Source organism: Mastigoproctus giganteus, chromosome 8, assembly GCF_048544385.1.
Source record: "Mastigoproctus giganteus isolate SK-2022 chromosome 8, ASM4854438v1, whole genome shotgun sequence".
Classification (NCBI taxonomy): domain Eukaryota; kingdom Metazoa; phylum Arthropoda; class Arachnida; order Uropygi; family Thelyphonidae; genus Mastigoproctus; species Mastigoproctus giganteus.
The window spans coordinates 72,961,178-72,986,266 of NC_143582.1; the positions used below are offsets into that span (position 1 = coordinate 72,961,178).

Sequence of the window (25,089 nt, forward strand, 5' to 3'; positions counted from 1 at the left end):
CTCTTTCTTGATGATTTCCTTACTACTTTTTATTCTCTCTCTCAGGATAACTCAGGGAATTTTTTTTGCTGGTTCAGCATAAGCTTCAGGCTTCCTTGAACCATTGGCTAATAATAATAATAATACCTTAGAGAGGCAATCTAACATCAACTAAAATTAAAATAAAAACATACTTCCCACGTAACTTATCTGACCATCTAATAATTTGTTTAATTCCTCCTTAAATTTATTCAAACTATCCAATTACACAGCTCCAGATAGAAGTTTATCCCAACAGTTGGCTACCTGCTGGCTGAAATAAATTTCCACATATTATTAGCCATGTGGTGCAAGGAAGCCTGAGGCTTATGCTGCACCAGCCAAAAAAAAAATTTCTGAATTACCCTGAGAGAGAGAGAGAGAGAGAGAGAGAGAGAGAGAGAGAGAGAGAGAGAGAAGTAGAAGGGGAATCACCAAGAAAGAGAAGAATGATGATATCCTGCTCAAGACCCTGGGTGTGCCAAACCCATACTCACCGGACGTGTGCCCCTGGGATTTCTATCCTTCCTCAGTATAAATTTATTCCTCTCATTATTTGATCAAGTGGAAGGATGCCATTGGCATTTAGCTTATTTAATCTATTCAAAGCTTTAAACACCTCATTCAGATCTGCTAACCGATGCCTAGTTTCCAAATGCTACAATTTGCAGTACTGAAGTCTTTTTTGGTAAGAGTATTCTTTTATTCGCCCTAGCTAATTTCATTGCAATCTCTGCACCTTTTCCAGTAGATCCACATCTTGCCTAAAATGGGGCTTCAAGAAATGAATGCAGTACTTAAGATGTGGCCTAATCATTGCTTCATACAGTGGTACTAACACCTCCTTAACTCTGCTGAAAAAATTCCTGTATATCATTGACAAAACCACATTAGCTACCTGTCTGCACTTCTTAGAGATCCTCATATCTGACTGCATAATTACCCTTTTTCATTCTCTGCTGCATTCAGTGTGGTACCACACATTTGGTATGTCATTCTGGGATTACTATACCCATATACAGTACCTTGCATTTGTCAAGGTTAAACTTCACATGCTATTTCCCAGCCTATCTAACAAATTTTTCTAGATCTTGTTAAAGTACCACCCTGATTGCTATCATTTACTACCCCACAAACCTTTGTATCGTCTGCATACTTAGACATCAAGCCAGATGTATCTTCATGAGTATCATTAATAACTATTGAAAATGATAATGTGCCCAGCACTTAACCGTACGAGACTGAGACTCCACTAATAATATTAGTGCAACAGTACCTATTAATAATTCTCTGTCTTCTGCCATTCAATCTTCCCTTTATCAATAACAGTAACTTCGATCATCTCTTCCCCATCGAAGTTTCGATCAAATCTTCCCCATCTCTTCCATCATGCATTCGGACTACTGTTTCAAAACTTCTGATGTCAACATTTGCTCTGATCATGTTAGTGAAATTATTCTTGTAGGAATGGAATCCTTTATTTCACACCCCACATTAAAATCTCATCCTTTATCTGAATCTTGGTTTTCCAATAAATGTGTGAAGGCTGTTCAAGAGAAGAATGTTGCATACCGTAATTGGCTTGTTTCCAATTCTTCAGTTTAATTTTCTGCCTACACCAAAGCTCGCAACAATTGTAAAGCAGCCATTAATCAGTCCAAACTAGATTTTGAACAGGCTAAGAGTAGAAAACTTGCTTCTTGCCCTAATGGTAGCCGAGCATTCTGGTCTCTTGCCAAAGCTATTGGCCGCAACTTTTGCCCATCTCTGCTCCCACCTCTCTCAAAACCAGATGGTTATGTTGTCACTTCAGCCAATAATAGCCAGGTGGGTAAAGTGCCTACCTGGCAACCCAAAGATTGCGGGTTCGAATCCCGCCTCGGGCTTGGAGAAAAGTACTGCAAAAACCTTGGGAGGTGCATTATGGCCACAGAAGCCGATGTGCCAACAACTACCAAAAAAAAAAAAAAAAAGCCAAGGATAAAGCTGACCTGCTAGCATTCCATTTTTCATCCAACTCATGTATTTAATGATCTTGGTAAAACACCTCCCACTATTCCCAACACGCTCCATTGAATGCCTCCTGTGGTCTTCCATCAAAAGGATGTCAGAAGGATTTTGACAAATCTCGATGCTAAGAAAGCTCCAGGTCCTGACGGTATTTCTCCACTTGTTCTCAAAACCTGTGCTCCTGTTCTTTGCCGCCTTTTTTCACTTTCTTATTCCAAAGGTGTTTTTTTCCTTCTGCTTGGAAATTTGCTCATATTCAGCCAGTTCCTAAAAAGGGTGACAGGTCCCTTCCATACAGTTATCGTCTCATTGCAACTACTTTTCTATTAAAGTAATGGAGAAATCAATTAACTGCTAACCCTTAAACTACCTAGAAACCTTCCGTCTGATCAGCGATTGCCAGTATGGATTCCATCAGTGTTGATCCACTGGTGATATTCTGGCTTATGTTACCCATTTATGGACAAATTCAATGGAAAAGTTCAGTGAAACACAAGCAGTTGGGATTATTCTAACTTCTACTCTCTCTTAGCATAAGCACATTACAAATATTGCTTCCTCTTCATCTAAAAAACTTGGTTTTCTCTTTCACTCTCAGCGTTACTTTTCTTCCAAACAGCTGTTCACTCTGTACAAATCGCAAATCCACCCTACCATGGAATATTGTTTCCACATCTGGGGCGGTGCCCCCAAACCTCTCTCAGGCTTCTAGATTCCATTCAGAAGAGGGCAGTTAGGTTAATTAATGACTCTTCTCTAACAGAATCTTTCCACTCTCTGTCTCATAGACGTACTGTTTCTGCTGCATGCTTTTTCTACAGATACTTCCAAGGGCACTGTTCTTCTGAATTGGATTCTATAATTCCTGCTCTCTCTTTCAAAACAGTCCAAACACGTGCCGCCACCAGCCAACATCCATTTACTGTCAAACTTCAAACTCACAGAACCAACTTTTCATCTTCCTCGTTTATTCATTCAACTGCCGTTTTCTGGAACAACCTTCCTTCATACGTATTTTCCAAAAATTACAGTCTACAGAAGTTAAGTTTAATGTCACCAAATATCTTCTTTCGTCTTCTCAACCTCCAAACCAAGCACGGTACTAAGTACTATAGGTACTTCTAAGTACTTCCTCTTGTGTTTGGGGTTTTCATAAAAAAAAAAAAAAAAAAAAAATTGCCTCCAATGCCATAATGCTCCGATTCATATAGCAGTCTTCTATGTGGAACAATATCAAAAGCTTTACTAAAAGCTAGTACAGTAAGTCCCCGAATTACGTAAATTTTTTTTACTCTTTTTTTTTTTTTTTTTTTTTTTGGATTGTAAAATTTTAAACAGCAAAAAACAAAAAAATAAGCAATCAATAATGATGAAAATGGCATGCACAAATTGCACATGTGAGATACAGAATAACAAGTTTACGAACCTAAAAAAATAGGGATGAAAAGAAGATTCCAAAAATTTATATTTTTTATATGACTGAAGATTTCAGTGAAGGGACACATTTCACCATAATAATGTAATATCCCACAGAATTCCAGCTATTGGGATTATTGCAAATGCAATTAGTTCAAGTTTGCTACCCATTTATAAAAGATTGCACTAACAGAAAAGCCCAGTAAACCAGAAACTGCAAATTGTTTTTATTCTTTTATAGTTACCTCCACAAATGTGCTTTAGTAAAATCTCAGCTCGCATGAGGTGATAATAATGTGTTTCTGTCTTAACCCTGTGAAATTCTTTAGAGAAAATTTCATTTTGACCGTTATCATGGTGCCGACTAAGAGAATAAGTGACAACGGTACTATTAAATCTACCAAGAAAAGGAAAGCGATCGATTTGCATAAAAAAATTAAAATAAGAATGTACGAAAATGATCAAACATTACAAGTATCGTGCAGAATTTAGATTTTTCAGTGTCAACAGTGAATATAATAATAAAGGACAAAGAATATGAGAAGCGGTGAAGGGATTGGCACCAATGAAGTCAACTAATAATAACCAAGGCTATGAAATACATATTAGTTTTTACAGTACAATAACATGTGTTCTTTCTTCCTTTTATGTTTTATTTTCTTATGTGCCACTCCAGCTACTTCATCACTGTCCCCAGATAGTTTTTAATTGAACTAATGAAAAATATATAACTAAATATATATGAAAAGTATTATTATTATTATTATTATTATTATAATTATTATTATTAGCCATATGGTACAAGGAAGCCTGAGGCTTATGCTGCACCAGCCAAAAAAAAAAAAAAAAAAATTCCCAAGTTACCCCTGTGTGTGTGTGTGTGTGTGTGTGTGTGTGTGTGTGTGTGTGTGTGTGTGTGTGTGTGTGTGTGTGTGTGTGTGTGTGTGTGTGTGTGTGTGTGAGTGAGAGAGAGAGAGAGAGAGAGAGAGAGAGAGAAGAGAGAGAGAGAGAGAGAGAGAGAGAGAGGGCATCACCAAGAAAGAGAAGAATGATGATATCCAGCTCAGGACCCTGGGTTTGCCAAGCCCATACTCACCAGATGTGAGCCCCTGGGGTGATATATAACTTAACTGAAAAATATATAACTATTTTCTTCATTCTTCTGAGTATATTATGTGGTTTTTGTAATTTTGGCATATCAGGGATAGTGTAGCAATATTTTATTAGTCATACCTGAGTTACGTAAAACTCAGCTTACACAAGAAGTCTTGGAAGTCTCTTACCTATGTCGGGGACTTACTGTATATGATGTCAAAATTATTTTATGTATTTTATGCAATATTTTATTAGCCATACCTGAGTTACGTAAAACTCAGCTTATGCAAGAAGTCTTGGAACATATCTCTTACCCATGTCGGGGACTTACTGTATATGATGTCAAAATTATTTTATGTATCCAGTTCCTTTATTATTGCAGCATAGTATTCAATCTGATTGTCAGACAAGATTGTCCCTTAACGGATCCATGCTATGATTGCATTAACCTAACCAGTGATTCATTATTTTCCCTGGAACAGATGTTAAGCTAAAATGTCTGTAATTACTCACATCTCCTTTTGATCCAGCTTTATGAATTGGGGATACATTGTTTCTAGTGCTTGCCTTAGAAACAAATGTAACTGGGAGCTCGTCAGGGACTCAATTATCTCCTGACCTGCCAAGTGATGCACCCCTGATTTGGGACCCAGAAAAGAATAGTGAAGCGCAGACTGCTCTGGTCTAAGGTGATATAGTTTTATTGGCCTACTCTATTGTCAAGGAAATGGGTAACATTTTTTGTAATAAAGATAGGTCTAGACCCACAATGTGTTTGCCAGGAGCAACAATTGATGATGTTACCAACAGACTGTCAGATTTTATGGGAGGTAAAGAGAGAATTATTATTCATGTGGGGACTAATGATATTAAGTGCACATGACCAGACCATCTGTTGGAGAAATATAGGACTATGCTGAAAAAATTCCACAAGTTAGGCCAGAGTGTGTGTTAGTGTCTGCAATTCTGCTCAGACATGATAGGAGGGGATATATGCTGAAAGCGCCTTGTGGATTAACTCAAGCCTTGAGGGAATCTGCAAGGCTCTAGGGGGGGGAGGGAAATTTTATCAATGTGATCTGCATTTGTAGGTAACAGGAATATATTTTGTAGAGATGCTTTTCATTTGAATAAATGAAAAGATTTTATTATAAATGAAAGGAGGTGCAAAGATTTTTTGCCAATATCAGTTAGGATACCCTAAGGATTCAGGAAAACTGCTGGGTATGGTGGGGGAGTAATTTAGATTTGTGTCTATCTGATATGGTATGGGTAAAAGTAATGCTTGCACTCGCCTCATTAATTCTTATTTGTTGCTGTAACAGCCGATGTTGATAAGATGTTCTTCTGAGAGTAACAATGTTTCAAAGGAAGATATAGCTTGGGATACAAACCTAAGTAACTTCAAGGGGTGTGTCAGAGTAGTAAACTATGGAAGATTACTTAGTCTCAACTGTGTCTACAGTAATGTCAGAAGTGTTCAATAAAATGGCTGAATTTGAACTCCTGGTGAGGACAATTAATGCTGTTAAAATAGGGCTAATAGAAATGTGGTGCCACCCAAAAATTGGTGATGACAAGTTCCTCTACAGTATGTATAATGTGTTTAAGGAAGATAGAAGGGATCATGCTTCTCATCAAAAGCAGCCTGAGTGTGAAAAGCAATTTTGTTGAATCTGAAGTTGCATCTGCCAGCATAGAATCTGTGTGGTGTGAGTTAGTTGGAAGCAAAGAAACAATAAGAGTGGGAGTTATCTACAGACAGAAAATTGTGAAGAATATGATGAGAGTCTTTACATGTAGATAGAATGGGCAAGCAAGCATAAATGTCTTATTATGGGTGACTTTAATCTGCCCCAGATTGATTAGAATAAGTGGGAGGGAAACTCACAATGGGCAAAATCTTTTTATCTAAAGACAGAAAATTGTGACGAATATGATGAGAGTCTTTACATGTAGATAGAATGGGCAAGCAAGAATAAATGTCTTATTATGGGTGACTTTAATCTGCCACAGATTGATTAGAATAAGTGGGAGGGAAACTCACAATGGGCAAAATCTTTTTTAAATAAATTAGATTATTATTTGTACCAGCATGTTAGAGAAAGTACTAGGGGTGAGAATATTCTTGACTTCATCATTACTAACTGTTCAAATGACATCACAAGGCTTAAAGTACAGGAACCATTGTCAGGAAGTAATAATACAATCATCAGCTGGAAGATGAAGAAAGTTGTTGCAGTGGTTAAAGGTAAAGGCACGAGTTTTAACTTCAGGGGAAGGGACTTTGACTGTTTAAGGCGTTGTATGGCATCTATGAACTGGGCAAATTGCCATGGTATGGTGAATACATTTGAATTATGGGATACTTTTAAAATAAAAATCACAGAAGCCATGAACACATACATACCTTTAAAAAAATATTACATGAGGAGGAGGAGGCTGAAATGGATGACAGCAGAAATGGCTGTTCAAATACAGCAGAAAAAGATAGCATGGGACAGTTACAGAACAATGGAAAAGCCAGCTCCGCTTTACAAGTTGATCTGCAATAGTATCAGAAATAAAATTGAGGCCAAGGTTGCATGTGAAAATGCATTGGCTAAGGGAGCAAAGAATGGGGACAAGGAATTTTTCATGTATGTGTATACAAGGAGAAGAAAAGTGAATCAGATTGGACCCTTGTGCACTGGGTGTGGGAAAGTTTTTGAAAACCCAGCTGATGTTGCAGATGAAAGACCCTTTGTGCTGAGAAGAGGCTGTGCAAGTGAGGCTGAGCCATATGAAATTAGTGATGTCATAATTACAGATTATTGTTATTGGACATATAGCGCAAGGAAGCCTGAGGCTTATGCTGCATCAGCCAAAAAAATTTCCAAGTTACCCTGATACAGAGAGAGAGAAAGAGAGAGAGAGAGTGTCAGAAGTAGAAGGAAATCACCAAGAAAGAGAAGAACGATGATATCCAGCTCAGGACCATCAGGTTTGATGATTTATCGAACACTATCCTGTAGAGTATTAGAAAAACCTATTAGAAAAATTATCTCCTGAAGAAATAGCGAGGTGATAATCCCACTGTATAAGGCAATTATAAGACCACATTTAGAATACTCAAGTGTTCAAGTATGGAAACCTCATCTGAAAAAAGAAATCGAGCTTCTTGAAAGGGTCCAAAGATGAGCAACTTGAATGGTAAGATTGGCAGGGCAGAAGGAAGACTGTAGGAGGAAAGACTCCGATTATGTGGGCTACAGAGTTTGGCAACCAGGCACCTCAGAGGTGACCTGATTGAGATTTATAAGGCTCTGAGAGGGATTAGTAAAATGAATGAAGGTGGAATTTTCATTGTTCTAAGCAATTCCTGAACCAGGGGTCATAAATTCAAATTACGGAGGTTGAGGTTTAGATTACATTGTAGAAAGTTTTCTTTTAGCCAGCGAGTTGTTGATTGCTTGAACAATTGCCCTTGCAGATAGTTGAGGCTGACAGTTTGAGTAAATTCAAGAATCAACTGGACTAACTCCTGTGTGAGGAGGGAGAAATATAACATTTTTTGTTTTCTTATCTACTTGATTGATTTTTTCCCCCCCTGCCAGTGCAGCAAAGCTTCCTTGCACTATATGGTGAATAGTATTACATTCACAAATCTCTAGTCTAGATACCACCTCTGAATATGACAATTCTCTCATGACTAATGGTTTGCTTACCTCTTTTGCTGCCTTCCTTAATATAATAGATATAGATCCCATCCACACCAGGTCCTGATTTATGTTTAGCTTCAACAATTTCTCTTACACTTTCCTTCCAGTTATCACAATATCACCTAACTTGCTGTAATTTGATATACGTCTAGCATCCCTAAAAAATTCTTCATGTGTCAATGTAGATGCAAAATATCTGTTAGTTTGTCAGCAATTTTAGTAGGATCATCAACTGTTATACATCATGGATTTTACTTATGTAAACAGTAAATGGATATGACTTGATTAATCACTTTCCTTGTAGTGTTTAGCTTTTCTTTGTATTCTTTGCCAAAGAGTTTTTCTTCTTTAGCATTATTCTGCCTTAACTTGTTAGATACCCACTTTGTGACTTGATTATAGACTAATTTATATCTAGTATCAGTTTCTGTATCTCCTTGTCATTTATATATATTCCATTGTATAAAAACATTATGGGAATCCTGTTGTCTCAAAACTTTACTTGACATGTTGGACAGACAACTTATGTAATATGTTCGATAGACAACATATTAGTGGGTCTTGATCACATAAGTTGTCTGTCCAACATGTTATATATATTCCTTGCATATATAAGTCTGATCAGTTTATCTGGATTCTATTTAGGTTTAAACCTTGAAACAATATTTCTTAGTTGGTATAAAAAGCCTTTTGGCTTGTATGATTACTTTCCTGAATGTTTCCTATTTAGAATTTCCTATTGGCAACATCATTAGTCAGTCCCATTGAATAGATTTAAAAACCTGTTTGAAACCATTATAATCACCTTTACAAAAGCAAAAGCCCTTCTCTTTGACCTCAACGGTAGTTACCCATTCAAGGCCTTGAATGAGCTGAGCACGCTGAATTCTGATGGGATCCTTCCACTTGTTCAGATTACGAACCTAAGGGGGCATAAATTCAAATTAAGAAAAGACAGATGTAGAATAGATGTGCTGAAATTTGCCTTTAGCCAGCGGGTGGTTAATTGCTGGAACAAACTTCCATCTCTCGTTGTGGAAGTTGATAGGTTGAATAAATTTAAGGAGGAACTGGACAGGCATTTGGAGGGAATAGAGTGATTTTTTTTTTTTTTTTTTTTTGGCTGATGCTGCATAAGCTCATACACTTGCTTTCTTGCATCACATGCCACTACTGCTACTACTACATCTTTAAGCAAATCCCACTGTGATCTCTGCCTCTAGTGGGTCTTTCTTATGCAGATTCTTAATATTAGTCATTATCTGGAAAGTTAAAAATTTCCCATTATATGACATTCTGATTTACCAGTTCACTCTGTTTGTCTGTTTAGTTGTTATACTCATTGAGGTCATTAAGCCTATAACACACCCCTATCCTCTGCCCTCATTTTTTGTCTTTCCAGTGCTTTATGTTACACCAAACTGACCCAACATTGCACTGGCGACCTTCACAGTGCACTGCTTTAGATTTTATATGCTTCTTAACAAAAAAGCATAACACCTGCTCACTCCTGTCCTTTCTGTTCACATTGTATTCCCAATATTCATATACTATATTATGATGCAGTATGCATAATAAAAGATTTTATAAAATGACAGTCCTTTTTTAAAATATTCTGTGCTCAGAATTGTGACATTAATTGGAAATTGTCAGAAACCATAGATTCATACTATTATTTTAACTTTTGGATTATTGATCGTTGTTGTTTTGGATTACTGATTTTTCGATAACTTTTCTAAATTTAATAATTAAAAGAATTACCAAAATGTAGTATAAAATAATCTGCCAAAACTCCTATTTATAGTAATATGTAACACTATTTTGGGAATATATGCCCTGACTAATGACACCGCCGATACCTTGAAGGATGAATTTTGGGAGGATCTGAGAGAACTAATAGAAAAAATTCCTAAGAACAAAGAGATATTTCTAACGGGAGATTTCAATGCACGAGTAGGAACTGAACAAAATAGCAAAGTTATTGGAAGATTTGGAGAGAAAGAGAGGAATGACAACGGAGATAGACTATGCAATCTTTGTGAACAGTTCAACTTGAGAATAAACAACACAAGGATATTCATAAATATACTTGGTCACAAGAGACAAGACAAATTAGATCAGTTATAGATTACGTTATTTCAAAACATTCAGGGACATTTGTATTGAAAGATGTCAGAGTTTATAGAGGAGCTGAATGTGGATCTGACCATTTTCTTGTTAAAACAACACTGAGGTGGAATTGGATTAAGAAAATATGTGTGGACAACCAACAATGCAGGGAAGGAGAAATGCTACAAGTGGATCAATTTAACATTGACCTACTCCAGGACGACAGCATTAGAAACAACTTCACCCAAAGACTGGATGCTGCAATCAACATAGAGATAAAAGGTAATACTGAAGAAATCTACGAATATTTAAAAAATACTGTTAAAAAAATAGCTCATGAAATCCTAGGCAAAAAGAAGAGTCAAGGACCAAAAAAGACCTGGATTACAGAGAAAGTAAGAGCTGCTGTAGAGGAAAAGAAACTTGCATATCAGAAATGGCTGGGTGATAGGAATGATGCATATAGGAACATTTATGTTGAAAAAAAAGAAAATAGCCAATCGGTTGGTAGTAGAAGCGAAAAATGAAGAATGAGAAAGGAAATGCACAACTATTAATAGCAAATTGGGCTTCAAGCAATCAGCAGAAGGTCCTTAAAGACTTGAGAAAACAGAATAAACACAATGCTGGTTTGCAATTAATACCTTTGAAAGACTGGACGGAGTACTATGAAGGACTTTTAAAAGAAGACCGGGAAGAGTTCAAGACGATGGAGGATTTTGGTGTAGAAAGCTCGGGCTTAAAAGTTTCTGTTAGGGAAGTGGAACTCCTCCTAAAGAAAGGAAGGAAGGTATAAATCACCTGGACCTGGAGGAGTTTACATGGAACTTCTGAAATATGGAGGAAGAGGAGTGGCTGTTCTGATACAAAAACTGTTAAATAGTATACTGAGAGGAGAAGAAATACCGAAAGAAATGATAACAGGATATATTACATCAATTTATAAGAAGGGCAATCGGAAAAGCTGTTCAAATTACAGAGGAATATGCGTCCTGAACCCCGCTGTTAAAGATCCTTGGAAAATGGATCAGGAACCATTTAGAAGCCCAAATCAAGGTATTAGAAGAAAAAAGTGGTTTTTCAGCTGGGAAGTCAACAGTACGACAGATCCTTGAAAAATGCCAATCAAAAGGAAAAAAAATCTTTATGATTTTCATTGACTTTGAAAAGGCATATGACAGTGTTCCAAGAAAACTCTTATGGGAAGCACTGAAAGAGGCAAATATTGATGGACAACTGATTAACATTATTAAGGCAATTTACAGGAATAATAGATACAGAATTAAAGTGGGATCAGCTTTGTCACCTGAATTCCACACTTCAAAAGGCTTATTACAAGGTTGTTGCACGTCACCAACACTTTTCAAAATTTATATTGACATCTGCCTAAGATCCTGGTCAAAAAAATGTAATAAAATGGGATTGCCGATTAATAAGAACACCTATATTCAGAATTTACTTTTTGCAGATGATCAGGTGGTGATAGCACAAGATTTAGAAGATGCAAAGTATGCATGTCGTCAATTGTATGAGGAATATAAACAATGGGGTCTAAAAATCAATTTTAGCAAGACTGAAATGTTGTCTTCAGGGCCAGGACACGTTCTAAATATTGCAGGTTTTAAAATCAAACAAGTCGATAAATTCAAATATTTGGGATCAATCTTACAAAGTGATGGATCATCCCAAGCAGAGATCAATAAGAGAATTACAGATGGCAGAAAGGCTCTTGGCATGTTAAACTCTGTTCTGTGGAGCAAAAATATCCTAAATAAAACAAAGAAACCTATATTTCAAACAATTGTACAAAGTCTTCTATTGTATGGAGCAGAAACCTGGACATTGAATAGGCGAGCGGAAAACAAATTGCTCTCCACAGAAATGGATTTTTGGAGACATTCAACAGGAACTTCTAGAAGAGACAGAAAACGGAATGAAGACATAAGGGAAAAAATGGAAGTGAAAAAGACTATTATTGACACCATCAAAGAAAAGCATCTAACATGGTATGGACCTGTAAAACGGATGCAAGAAAACAGATATCCAAAGGCTATCCTGGAATGGATACCTCCTGGAAGAAGAAGAGGAAGATCTAGGAGGACATGGATGGATGGAGTACGGGAGTGCATAACAGCCCGAGGCTTAACCGACCAAGACACCTTGAACTGCACTTTATGGCGGGAAAAAATTCCTAACAAGAAATAACTTGTAGGCTGAGCAAACCCATTGTAAATGGAAACACTCCTCTTGAAGAAGAAGATGTAACACTATTTATAGCAAGTTTTGTACTTACTGTTTATAATTCCACAAACACTGACAACAAAATGCTTACATATTTTCTGTCTGGCAGCTCACATCTGACAATGGTTAAAAACTAATACGAGAAATTTAATGTGACTTTTGTACTACTTGTCAAATAAAAAAAAAATAAAAATAAACATTTAACTACAGTAGATCAATAAAAATTACAATCCCACTATAAATTTAAAAAAGAAATCAAAAATCACTAAAATTCGTACAAAACACTTGTCAATTTCCAGAACCAAAACCAAGTGACTGTGTTCATGTTTTGTTTCATACATTGCATTTTTGAAGAATTTGTTTTAATTTACTTGTTTTTATGTTGATGCATAAAATGCTTTAGTCCAGATTTCTTTTAAATTAAAAACTATATTAAAACTATGTACAGTGTACTTATTAAAACTGATTTTCTGTAATTAAAAAATAATAAGAACATTTATATTATTTGTCTGTGCAAAAAATTATTTAAACAGTTCAATTACTGAAAAATTCTATATGTATATATATATAATATATTTTTTTTTTCCCAGTCGATGGTTACGCCTTCTGTTTGGAAGAGAATTTTCCATACAAGATTTGTTAGTCATCTGGGATGCTATTTTTGCAAATAGTCTTTCTTTTGATCTTGTTGATTACATCTTTACTGCAATGCTTATATTTATTAGAGAACTCTGTGAGTATACAGATATATATGGCTGTTATTTTCAATATAGAATGGGATGAAATTTTGCTTAAATATGAATTTTCATCATGGACTTTTACATAACAGAAAGAATATGAACTGTTTATTTATGGAACTTTATTGAATAAAATAAAAAATATATATAAATTTTATACTCACATCTGTAATACAGTTATGGTATATTTGTAGTTGTTTCATTTTAACTTTAGTCAAGTCCTGTTAGAAGAAACTTTAGCATAACCCATTAATTTAAAGATCTCAATAACAGTGTTACATTAGAGATAATACGTGGGGTCGATAGCATGTGACTGCAAAAGGTGCTATACATAGTAGAGAGAATAATTAAAAATAAGGTTTAGAACTTGCTTGAAATTTATAGTAATTAGTTACATGTGATTTATTTCACTGTCTTGTGTAAATTAGACTTAAATTGATGTCAGATGAACTAATGAGACTTGTAAAAATGCATGGGATGCATATAAGTTATCAAATGATACAGAAGCCTATGGTATATGTAAAATAGTCTGTAATCAAGTCACAAAGGAGGTTAGGCTTCTTATAATCTGCCAAGGCAGATTATGAGCAGTCTTTGGCAAAGAATGTAAAGATCAGCAGAAAAGACTTCTGTGCTTATATTAACAATAGAAGGAATGGGATGAATCACATTGAGCCGCTTGATATCAATGAGTTAACTGTTGATTATCCTGCTTATGTTGTTGACAACTTGAATAGGTATTTTGAACCTACGAGCGGTGATCATTTAATTCATGGACTAGTGCAAGATTTTATGTTTAACACGCAAACATTCCATAACTGCCGCTAAAGGCACTCTCCCTGATTGCTCCTGAGCAGACTCTGTGTGCATTTCAGTACTTGTTGAGCTAGTGTTGCATGAAGAGTTTTTTTTTTTTTTTCAGCTGCATGTCACTGATGATCATTATAAAGCAAGTATCATGTCGGACATACAGAGTGAACAGCGCTATGTGATTTGTTATTGTCAGACATGGCTTAAATGCATTAGAAACAGTTAAAGAGATGAATGAAGCATATGGTAATGAGTGTCTTGGTAGGACGGCCATATTTAAGTAGCACAAGTGATTCAGCAAAGGCCATGAGTCTGTTGCAGATGACCCAAAACCTGGTCAGCCTTCCTCCTCAGCTCCTTAGCAAATCACAAAAGCCCAGGAAATCTTGGATGGGGACAGGTGCATTACACTTCATGAATTAGCTGTTACAATGTCCATTTCATATGGTAGTGCTCACAATATTATGAAAGATCACCTGAAAATTTCACAAATCTGTGCCCCCCCCTGGATTCCACACAATTTGACTCCAGAACAAAAACAGCAAAGTAGACTTTGTTGTTTTTTCAAGAAATGCTTGATCCCACCATGATTGATGACATTTGAGGTTATGATGAACATCGTAGCAAGATCCAACATTCCTTACATTTCGAGGGTACAGCTCTAAAACAGTCTTCGCAGAACAGCCGCTAGTTAGTACACCAAACCGAACCTATTGGTAACTCTCTAGGAGGCTTCCGGATCAGCTAGTGTATAATCTTGCTACCTCTACTCTGCCAGATAGTGACTGGAGGGAGTCCGAGTAGTGTGTATGCGGGGAGCATTGTCGAGGCCACGTTATGTCAAGGATCTGGGTATATTCTTACTGTGTGTACGCCATATCCAAAAATTTCATTACTTCATACAGCATGTCCCAACCACTTTTACTTACTATCGAATACACCATGAATTGTCAAACTAATAGAGCAAGCTTATCTGTGAAAAGATCTAAACCTCCCAAGCACTTCCTAATTCATTTCACAAATATACGTGGTCTCAGTTCTAATCTCAACGATGTCCATTTCCATTTGCAGTCTGCCAAACCCCATGTACTTTTTCTGACTGAATCTCAGTTATCGGTTGATTCAACTACTGCTCATCTCAGATGCCCAAATTATTCACTGTATGATTCCTTTTGCCTCAAAGGTGGTCTTGTGCATATGTCTGTTCTGATATTTCCTGTCAGAGACTTGGCAATTTGGAATCTCCTCTCTTTGATCTTCTCTGGCTTAAAATCTCTCCACCTCATTGTGTCAAATTCATCTGTTGTCTCTGCCATTCTCCCAACTCCGCTAATCACTTTGAGCTCTTTGACTTCCTCTCTTTGCAACTTGACTTTCTCCAGTCCAACTTTCCTAACAGTGAGATAATTTTCCTTGGTGATTTTAATGTTCACAACTCCAGCTGGCTTCCGTTTTCTAGTCACAGTGACCCAGCTGGTCGAGATGCTGATTTTGCAATTACTAATGACCTTGCACAGATTGTTCATTTACCTACAAGAATACCAGACAATCCTAATCATACAGCCAATGCACTTGATCTTTTTCTCACAAACAACCCTTCTAAGTACACAGTCGATTTGAGGGGTCCTTTAGCCACTTCAGTCACAAATTGGTGATTGTCTCTTCTCCAATGGAACCTTTATCTCATGGCTATTCCCAACCTCGTGTTGTTTGGCATTACAAGAATGCTAAATGGGATGACCTGTGAGACTTCTTTTCTTCTTTTTCTTGGTCAGATTACTGTTTCAAAATTCATCTCTAACAGTCTCTCTCCACTCGCTGTCTCATAGACGTACTGTTTCTGCTGCATGCCTCTTCTACAGATACTTCCATGGGCACTGTTCTTCTGAATTGGCTACTATAATTCCTGCTCTCTTTCTCTCTCTCTCTCTCTCTCTCTCTCTCTCTCTCTCTCTCTCTCTCTCTTTCAAAACAGTCCGAACACGTGCCGCAACCAGCCAACATCCATTTATTGTCCAACTTCAAACTCATAGAACCAAATTTTCATCGTCCTCGTTTATTCATTCAACTGCTGTTTTCTGGAACAACCTTCCTTCATACGTATTTCCTGAAAATTACAGTCTACAGAAGTTCAAGTCCAATGTCAACAAATATCTTCTTTCGTCTTTTCAATCTCCAACCCAAGCACGGTACTAAGTACTATAGGTTCTAATACCTCTCGTGTTTGGGGTTTACAAAAACAAAAAAAAAAAAAAAAAAAAGATCGTTTTGAAACAGTGTCAAAACTTCTTAAATTGAATAGTGACTTGTGATGAAACATCGATTTTTCGCTGTGATCCAAAGACAAAACAACAGTCGAGTGAACGGAATGATTCATTAAGACCTAAGAAATTTTGAATTTCTCATTCAGCTGACAAACAAATTGTTCCTGTGTTTTTTGACACAAAAGGTTCTTGTGTTTTTTTGACATAAAAGGATGGTAGGCTGAAGGCTTATAGTCGTGAGCTAAGGAATAACTGAATCAGGCTGGGGAAAAACTGTTTCACAATTGAGCTTAAATTTTTTTTCATCACTTTCTCACTCAAGAAGATTAAATATCTGGAAATCAGCCAATCTTCATATGCTTGGATCATCAACATATGAAGGTTTGCTGATGATCCAGGCATATTGAAGATTGAGTGATTCTCAGATAATCTTCAAATGTTTGAATCATTCACTTCTCTGATTTATTCACCAAATGAAATACAGAAATAGGAGAATCTTAAAATGGCCCTGTAAATACAAGAGTATAATATACAAGTATCATATGTACCAGGGAAACAAAATATCATAGCAGATTTTCTCTCCAGAGGTGAAACAACATCACAATCTGCCAAAGCTCAGATGAGGGAAGAAACTGACACAGCCAATAGCTAATCAGAGACTCTAAATAATCAAACTTCAGCATAATGAAATGCAATACAAAATGAAAATTTGTTATTAGCATTAGTGTTAGTAGAGGCATATGATGCAAGAAAACAAGCTTATACAGCATCAGCCAAAAAAAAAAAAAAAAGAGGAAAAATCCCATCAGTATTGAGCTTGCTTAAACCATTCAAGGCCTTATACATCTCATTCAAATAACCTTACAGGTGCCTAATCTCTAGACGCTGTAATTTGCAGAACTTAAGCCATTCTTCGTAAGAGCAACCCTTTGATCCCCTTACCAATCTCATTACCCTTCTCTGTACTCATTCCAGCAGCTCTACATCCTTCCTAATATGGGGCCTCCATACCTGTATGCAGTACGGTAGGCCGCCGTAGCCTAGTGGTCAGGCATGCGGGTGCCTAAGTACACGTGCCTTGAGTGACCGGGTTCAAGCCCGTGACTACTGAATATGGTGGTGTTTCTTGTATTCAATCTATCATGCGAACTCCTCTGACCGTTTCGTCGTCCCGGAGTATAAACAGAAAATTTATTTACTCAAGGTGTGGCCTGACCATTGCCTTATACAAAGGGATAATCACCTCCATATCCCTTATAGCAAAATTCCTGTATATCATCGACAAGATTCCTGTCTACACTGCTTACAAAACATCATATCTGACTACACGATTACAACCAGGTCTTTTTCATTCTGCACTTCCCCGCACAGTTGGTACATTACTCTGGGGTTACTGCTACCCATATGAAGTACTTTGCTTTTGTCATTGTTAATCCTCAGTTGTAAAAATTAAGTTAATTACTGCGTAAATGAAAAAAGTTTTTTAATTTTCTACCAAAAGAGTTGCCAGGTATGTAGACATCTAATGTGAAAGGTCGCTTAAATATGAACTTTTATCAGTAATTTTTACATAGAAGAAAGAATATGAACTGTTTATTTATAGAACTGTATCCAATGAAAGAAAAAGAAATGTATAATTTGGAAAAGAAATATAAATTTTATACTCACATTTGTAATACAGTTGTGGTATATCTGTTGTTTCACTGTAACTTTATTCTAGTCTTGTTAAAAGTGTTGTCAGAAGAAACTTTTGTGTAATCCAGTAATCTAAAACTTACAGCAATAGTGTTTCAGTATGATTACACTAGTGCATATATGTAGCACATTAGAGCTAGTATGCAGGGTTGATTATTGGTTGTTTGTTATTTGGTTTTTAGGGGCATTAGCAACTAAGGCCATATTGCTCCGTGAATATGCAGTGGTCATTCCCTTACCTTTCTGCATCCTCCGTATTTGGTGGTGACGGGCTCGAACCCCGGTCTAATCAAGAAGCGTGTGCTGCGCACTGCTGCTCCTTCCCACCTGGCTATGGATGCGCCACAGCAGGGTTGATAGCATGTTACTATGAGAGGTAGTGTACTTAGTAGACTAGAGAGAAATAAAAAGGAATGGGAGGTTAAATAGCATAGGAATGGATTATTGTAGACTTTAATGGTTAAGCGTCAAGTACTAAACTGATTTCATTCTCCTTAGTAAGGATAATATAAGAATAAAGGATTATATGGTTGAAAAAAATTAAGTGTTAATATATACTGCACTCCTGAATTACAATATGCCATGGAAGGAATTTGGAATGAGCTTACATTTCAAAAGGATAATAAACAAGAATGTTTAAGCTCTCTGGTAACCTAATGTTTTAGGAAAAGCAATTTTCACTCATGTTTTTACTGAGGTAGGGAAATATTTACTTCCTTTTAATGAGTGCCTGACATAGATGTTTTAAAAACTATACACCGATGAGCCAAAACATTATGACCAGTCAATTGTTATGCAGATCGAAGCAACTGCAGGTGAACTATGGCGCGTGCGTGGGTCGGGACACGATATAAAAAACACTTGATACTGAGCTCCATTAATCAGTGTTACTCTTGTTCTTCAGATGGGAAACAAAGGCCAAATTGTAATGGCCAGCAACTTGGTCAGAGCATATCCGAAACAGTACGGCTGGTGGGGTGCTCACGGTCAGCCATGGTTAATATCTACTGAAAGTAGTCTGAGGAGGGGAAACCCACGAATCGCTGGAAAGGTGTTGGATGACCATAGCTTATCAATGTCTGAGGTGAGCAAAGGCTCTGTCGGATGGTACGTGGCAACAGAAGGGTGACTGTGCTGCAACTAGCTGGTAATTGGAATGCTGGAGATGGGAGTAAATGTGTCACAACACACAGTACATCGAACCCTACTGAAAATGGGGTTGCGTAGCCGCAGGCTGCTCAAGTGCCCATGCTAACTATGGTTAACGGGTGACAGGGCCCACAATGGGCATGCGAGCATCGAAACTGGACCTTGAGTGATTGGAAGAAGGTTGTCTGGTCCAATGAATCATGTTTCCTGTTGCACCATGTGGGAAGCCTGGGATAGTGATGGTACCTGGATGCATCGTCGGACGAAAACAAGCTGCTGGCAGCGGTGTTATGCTTTGGGCGATGTTCTGCTGGGGTACCCTGGGTCCAGTCATCCATGTGCCAGGCACTCTGACATCTACCTAAACATTATTGCTGACCAGGTACACCTTTTTTTATGGCAATGGTCTTCCTTTGTGGCGGTGCCATCTTTCAGCAGGATAATGCGCCATGCCACATCACCTGGATTGTTCGAGACTGGTTTGCAGAACATGAGGAAGACTTCCAGGTTTTGCCCTGGCCTTCAAATTCCCCAAACATCAATCTTATTGAGCATCTGTGGTTTGTGTTGGAACAGCAACTCCGATCTGGGTCATCTCAACCACTCATCTTACAGGAGTTAAAGGATCTGCTAGTTATTTGTTGGTACCATATACCACAAGACACATTTAGAAATCTTGTAGCATCCATGCCTTGCCGGGTACAAGCTGTTATGGCTGCACGTTGAGGACCAATGTTATATTAGGTAGGTGTTCATAATGTTTCGGCTCATTGGTGTAAGTTGTGTACGAAAAAAAAAGTATCATAAAATTTTAGTGTAAGAGATATACCATTTGTTTTTGTGAAGAAAGAAAAAAGATATATTACGTATTAACATGATCTGCCAGCTGCAGATTATCTTTGAGTTGTTTATAACAATCAGATAGTTTTAATACATACATTAAAAGAAAGAAATCAAATGATTTGTTTTCCAAGTGTTGATATTTGTATTAAACAAGAGTACTAAATCATTAACATAAGAATATATTACTCCTTTTCATTTTTCTAAAAAGTGAAGTTTATTTATTTGCATTGTAAACTATACAGAAAATTCACATTACAGGCATACCTCGGTTAACGTTACCTCTGATAACGAAGCCTTGATATAACGAAGTCCGCAATTTCAAGCCCCATTTAACATAAAAAAAATATTCCATTTTTGTTTAATCACCTGAAATCTAAACAAACTGAAGAAATTACGGAAACCTTTGGGGCTTCTCGTGGTTGGTTCGAGAAATTTAAAAAACGCGCCAGGATTCATAGTGTAAAATTAACAGGAGAAGCTGCAAGTGCAGATGTTGAAGCTGCAAATAAGTTTCCAGAAAAACTAAAGGAAATAATTAAACGTGAAAATTTTCCACCAAATTTGGTGTTCAATGTTGACGAAAGCGGTTTGTTCTGGAAACGGCTACCAACAAAAAGCTTCATTTCTATTGAAGAAAAATCGGCTGCTGGGTTCAAAGCAGCCAAAGACCGTTTAACGTTACTCTTTGGATCAAATGCCTCTGGCGATTATAAATTAAAATTGTTATTAGTTTACCATTCAGAAAATCCGAGGGCGTTAAAAGGTAACATAAAAATGAATTTACCTGTAATATGGAAAGCAAATAGAAAAGCGTGGGTTACCATGGAGTTATTTACTGATTGGTTTGTTAACCACTTTTGTTCTGGAGTAAAACAGTATTGTCAAAAAAACAACTTTAAAGAAAAAGCTCTTTTGTTGTTAGACAATGCTCCGGGACATCCTACTGATCTTAACACGTTGGACACATGCATTCCTGTCAAAGTTGTGTTTCTTCCAGCAAACACAACTTCCCTGATTCAACCATTGGATCAGGGAGTAATAGCATCATTTAAAGCTTATAATCTGCGTCGAACTTTAAGCAATTTAACTGAACTAGAGGATAAAGAGGAAATAACAGTTAAAACCTTTTGGAAAAACTACACCATTAAAAACGCAATAGAAAGCATTGATAGTTCTTGGAAAGAAGTCACTAAGAAATGCTTAAATGGAGTTTGGCGCAAAATATGGCCAGAAGTTGTACTAGAAGAAGAAAATAACATCCAAGAATTAGAAATGAAGTTATCCAGATGGCTCAATCAAATAGGTTTCGAAAATGTCGATGAAGAGGATGTTAGAAATTTATTGAATGCAGAAGATGATGGTTTTTCAGTGGAAGATTTAGAAAGCCTTGTTAGCAACGAAGACAAAGATAATGAAGGCGAAGTTAAAGAAGTACCTGCCGAAAAAGTGTTAACAACCAAAGATTTAAAAAGGTGCTTAAATGATATTGAAAACATTTTAAATTTTTTTAGTGAAAATGATCCTGACTTAGGAAGAAGTGTTATAGTTAAGCGATCAGTGTTAAATGCAATAACTCTGTATAGGCAATTGTTAAATGAAAGAGAAAAAAAGCATAAACAATCAACTTTAACCTCATATTTTAAAATGGGATTTCACTTTGTATGTAAGTTGACTGTTTATTTAATAAAACTTTTCTTTGTTCGAAAAAAAGCTTTTCATTTTCTTTACGTAGGAACGTATCCCTATTCTGGCCATAGTATTTTTACCTCTGAAAACGAAGTTTCGCTTAACGAAGTAATTTCGTGGAACGCATCCTATTCGTTAATCGAGGTATGCCTGTATAGTTTTTCAAGGATACTAGATCTGTGTTCTTAAAAAGGGAAAAACAAGTTCAACCAAAGTTTAAAAAAATGAAATGAGGGAAAAAAAAATAAAAAGAAATGCCTAGTGGCAGTTCACGACTCTGATGTATGGGGGTGCTGCTTCTTAAAGTTACATTAAATTGCCTTGGTTATAAGATATATAGACATAGATAGTAATCTATGTCTATATATAAGCAAGCTAAAAATACTAGAAAACCTATCTAGATGCTTACCATTATCTGACTTGGGTAATCTTGAAATTTTATTTAAAAATAAAATCCATTTTTCACATCCACTCAACTCCTGTTTGGTGTTGGTGGCAGTGTAATGGTATGGGGAGTCTTTTTGTATGCACATTTGGCCTCTTAATACCAGTGGAGCAACACCTGGAAGCCACATGTTATCATGAAATTGCATCTGGCCAGGAACTTCCCTTCATGGCTCTAGTGTACCCATCCAAGAATGACCTCTTCCAACAGGATTATGCCATTTCACAAGAACAGAATTGTACAGTACAGATTCAAGGAAAATGATAGAGCATTAGCATTGGCAAAGGCATATGATGCAAGAAAGCAAGCTTATATAGCATTAGCTAAAAAAAAAACAAAAAAAAAAACTCCCTTATTTCACCCATCCACTTGCTTCAAATGTTTGTCAAGTTCTGCCTTGAATCTATTTAAGCTGTCAACTTCTACAACGACAGATGGAAGTTTGTTTCAGCAATCAACCACCCGCTGGCTAAAGGCAAACTTCCGCACATCTATCCTACAACCGTCTTTCCTCAATTTGAATTTATGCCCTCTCAGGCCACTATTCTGAGCAAGAGGAAGAATCCCATCAGTATTGAGCATGCTCAAACCATTCAAGGCTTTATACACCTCAATCAGATCACCTCACAGGTGCCTAGTCTCCAGAAACTGTAATTTGCAAAACTTAAGCCTTTCTTTATAAGAGTAACCCTTTGTTCCATTCACTAATCTTGTTGCCCTTCTCTATACTCATTCCAACAGCTCTACATCCTTCTTAAAATGAGGCTTCCAGACCTGTATACAGTACTCAAGGTGTGGCCTGACCATTGCCTTATACAAGGGGATAATCACCCCCTTATCCCTGCTAGAAAAATTCCTGTATATCATTGACAAGACAACATGAGCTACTCTTGCAGACCGTCTGCACTGCTCAGAAAACTTCATATCTGCCTGCACAATTACCCCCAGGTCCTTTTCATTCTCTACCACTATCAGTGTGGTACCACAGAATTGATACATTACTCTGAGATTACTGCTTCCCATATGTAGTACTTTACATTTGTCAATGTTAAACTTCATTTGCTCCTCTCAGCCCATCTTCTCAACTTTTCTAGATCCTGTTGCAGGAGTGTACCGTCATTAGTGTCATTAACAACCCTGCCAACCTTTGTATCATCTACAAGCTTGGACATTAAGCCTGATATACCATCATCAATATAATTTATAAATACAGAAAACAACAATGGACCCAACACTGAACCCTGAGGGACTCCACTAATAACATAATAATAGTGTCCATTGATTACCACTCTCTGTCTGCTCCCACTCAACCATCCCTTTATCCATAGCAGCAATTTGCCTCCAGTGCCACACTGCTCCAATTTCTGCAGCAGTCTTCCATGTGCAACAGTATCAAAGGCTTTTCTAAGGTCCAAATATATGATATCAAAGTTATTCTTTGCATCCAGTTCCTTTGTGACTACATCATGGTATCCAATGAAATTAGTCAGACAAGACTTCCCCTTAACAAACCCATGCTGTGTTTGAGGTATAACTGAAGTCTTGTCTAGATGATCCTGCAATGCTTCTTTAACCAGTGCCTCCATTAATTTCCCTGGAACAAAAGTTAAACCAACAGGTCTGTAATTACCTGTCTCCCTTTGATCCTCCTTTGTGGTGTTCCACAGGTTTCTTCTTCTGTTTTAGCGTGTGCGCTTGCCTAAATAGTGTTTTCTGTGAATCAATCGTCTTCCAACAAGGCTGCACGCTAATATATGTTTCCAGAAGACCTGGGTTTCAAATGACAGTCCAGTAGTTCTGATTAGGACAAAACCTTGTGCCCTCAAACCCACTCAGATTTAAATAAGAGTAAGATTGCGTTGTGATTAACTCAAAGGTTCTCCTTAAGTTGACTTTTTGAGCCCGCTTAACTCCAACTCAAAATCTGCTCAGTGAATTATGTGTAACAGAGAATTGCCACAAGGCAAAATGATCAACAAAACAAGTTTTATTAAACATATAAGTCATACACATGAGTACAATTGAACTGGTCAAAGCTTTAGATTAATTGGTATGTGGTTGCTTGGAAAATTAACTGAATAGCAAGCGTTATCTTGCTATTAGTAGTGTTACAATTTTGGACTGTTCTTCATGTGGCTTTTCCACTATTTCTCTTGTGAAAATTCACAATCCAATCACTGATGGCAGTCGTGCCATACAATTGTTCTACTATTAGAATAGGAATACTGTATATATGTCAACTAAACAATTACTATGAGTATTATAAGACCTAACTATGACAAGTAGATACACATTTGTCAGAATGATTTTTATGAGAAGAGAGGTCAGTGGGTGTGAATTATTTAAAGGCAAGGGGAAAGTATGATTAACTTCGAATGATTGGATTTGTGTTGTTTTATAAAAGGCTAATCACTTACCGACTAATGGTCGTTCGTCCCCGGTACTTCTTAATCTTGCTCTTTTATCCAACCGTACGACTCTGGGCTAACTTCCTTGACTTTTTCTATCTGCTGACTTAAACTTTCGCTAAGCTTCTCGGATCCGCTCTCTAACTTTTACAACCTAGAAACTCCAAAACCTACAGTAAGACTGCCAAAACTCTCTCGTTTTCTTTCCCCTTTTCAATATAAATACCTCTGCATTCCCCTACCTTAATTACCTATGACATGTTCTGATCTCACAGGTCAAAAATGTGGAGCAAAGAATTACACTTGAGGATTGTCAATTTTGAAATTTGACACTACTACAAATGATATATTAAATAGATAAAGGAAATCTCATGTTTGTGTAGAGCAGTTTCTTTTGTTTTGCAATCGTGGTCATTGAACATAAATCGATACACTTATACGAACGGAATTTTGGAATGACAG

The 25,089-nt window shown here is 37.0% G+C and overlaps 1 protein-coding gene across 2 annotated transcripts in view; it reads left to right on the forward strand.

Annotated features, from left to right (window-relative positions):
* Positions 1 to 25,089, forward strand: part of TBC1D5 (TBC1 domain family member 5) — a 416,292-nt gene that overhangs the window by 237,930 nt on the left and 153,273 nt on the right. For both annotated transcript variants that reach the window (XM_090379490.1, XM_090379491.1), the window contains exon 14: positions 13,181 to 13,323. In XM_090379490.1, the coding sequence (XP_090235616.1) occupies positions 13,181 to 13,323 (143 nt within the window). The remainder of the gene's footprint in view (positions 1 to 13,180; positions 13,324 to 25,089) is intronic.